Raw genomic sequence first — 847 nt, forward strand, 5'->3', positions numbered from 1 at the left:
GGCGGCGGCGGCGGCGGCGGCGTTGGTGGCGTTGGCGGCGTTGGCGGCGGCGTTGGCGTTGGCGGCGTTGGCGGCGGCGGCGGCGAGGAGGGCGGCGGGCGGTGCGGTGTTCTCCTGCCGAGCCCGGAGCTGCTGAGGCGAGCGAAGGAGGCGTTTGTGAGCTGGCCGGTGCAGTCGTCGCAGATGCAGCGGCAGGTGGGGGAGGCGCTCGCGCTGATGGGTCTCTCGCCGCATGAGGAGGTGCTCGTCGAGAACGGCTACTCGCTCGACTTTGTCGTCGAGTGGCGCGGCCAGCGGCTCGGCGTCGAAGTCAGCGGCCCCGACCACTTCATCGGCTCCTCGCCCTGCGGGGCGCACTTGCTCAAGCAGAGGCAGATGCGGCGGCTCGGCTGGCGCGTCGCCGACGTGCCGTACTGGGAGTGGGTCGAGGCAACCCGTGGCGGGGAGCGGCAGAGGCGGACGGCCTACCTCGCGGCCGTGCTCGAGGCGGCGACCGCGTCGGTTGTCGGCGAGCAGACGGAGACCAGAGACAGAGGCGAGAGGGGCGTGGGAGGCGAGCTGAGCGAGAGCCGAGAGGTGAGCGGGTGAGCTCGTTGCTTGTGAATCCACTTGAATGTGTGTCTCCAACAAAAGTCTGTGTAAAGGGTGTGGACCGTGTGTGACGGAAATCGGAGGACGCGACCCACTTCGCCACAGACGGTCCCGCGCCTCGCCGCTATGACGGCGCCACCGCGACCGCAGCTCGTGTGCCGCGTGTGCGGCCGTCCTCTTTGACGGTCGCCGGAGTGAATACTCCAACCAACGCGCTCGTCGGTGGCGGCTTCCTCCAACCTGCGCCGCGCTCGGC

General features: G+C 70.2%; 1 protein-coding gene across 1 annotated transcript in view; it reads left to right on the forward strand.

The window, feature by feature from the left end:
* The window catches only part of EMIHUDRAFT_248724 (hypothetical protein), a gene marked incomplete at both ends in the record, with an annotated part of 2237 nt that extends 1649 nt beyond the window's left edge, over positions 1–588 (forward strand). The window contains one exon of the mRNA XM_005762054.1: positions 123–588. Within this exon, the coding sequence (XP_005762111.1) occupies positions 123–588 (466 nt within the window). The remainder of the gene's footprint in view (positions 1–122) is intronic.
* Positions 589–847: the final 259 nt, after the last annotated feature.

Source organism: Emiliania huxleyi (genome assembly GCF_000372725.1).
Source record: "Emiliania huxleyi CCMP1516 unplaced genomic scaffold EMIHUscaffold_698, whole genome shotgun sequence".
NCBI lineage: Eukaryota > Haptophyta > Isochrysidales > Noelaerhabdaceae > Emiliania > Emiliania huxleyi.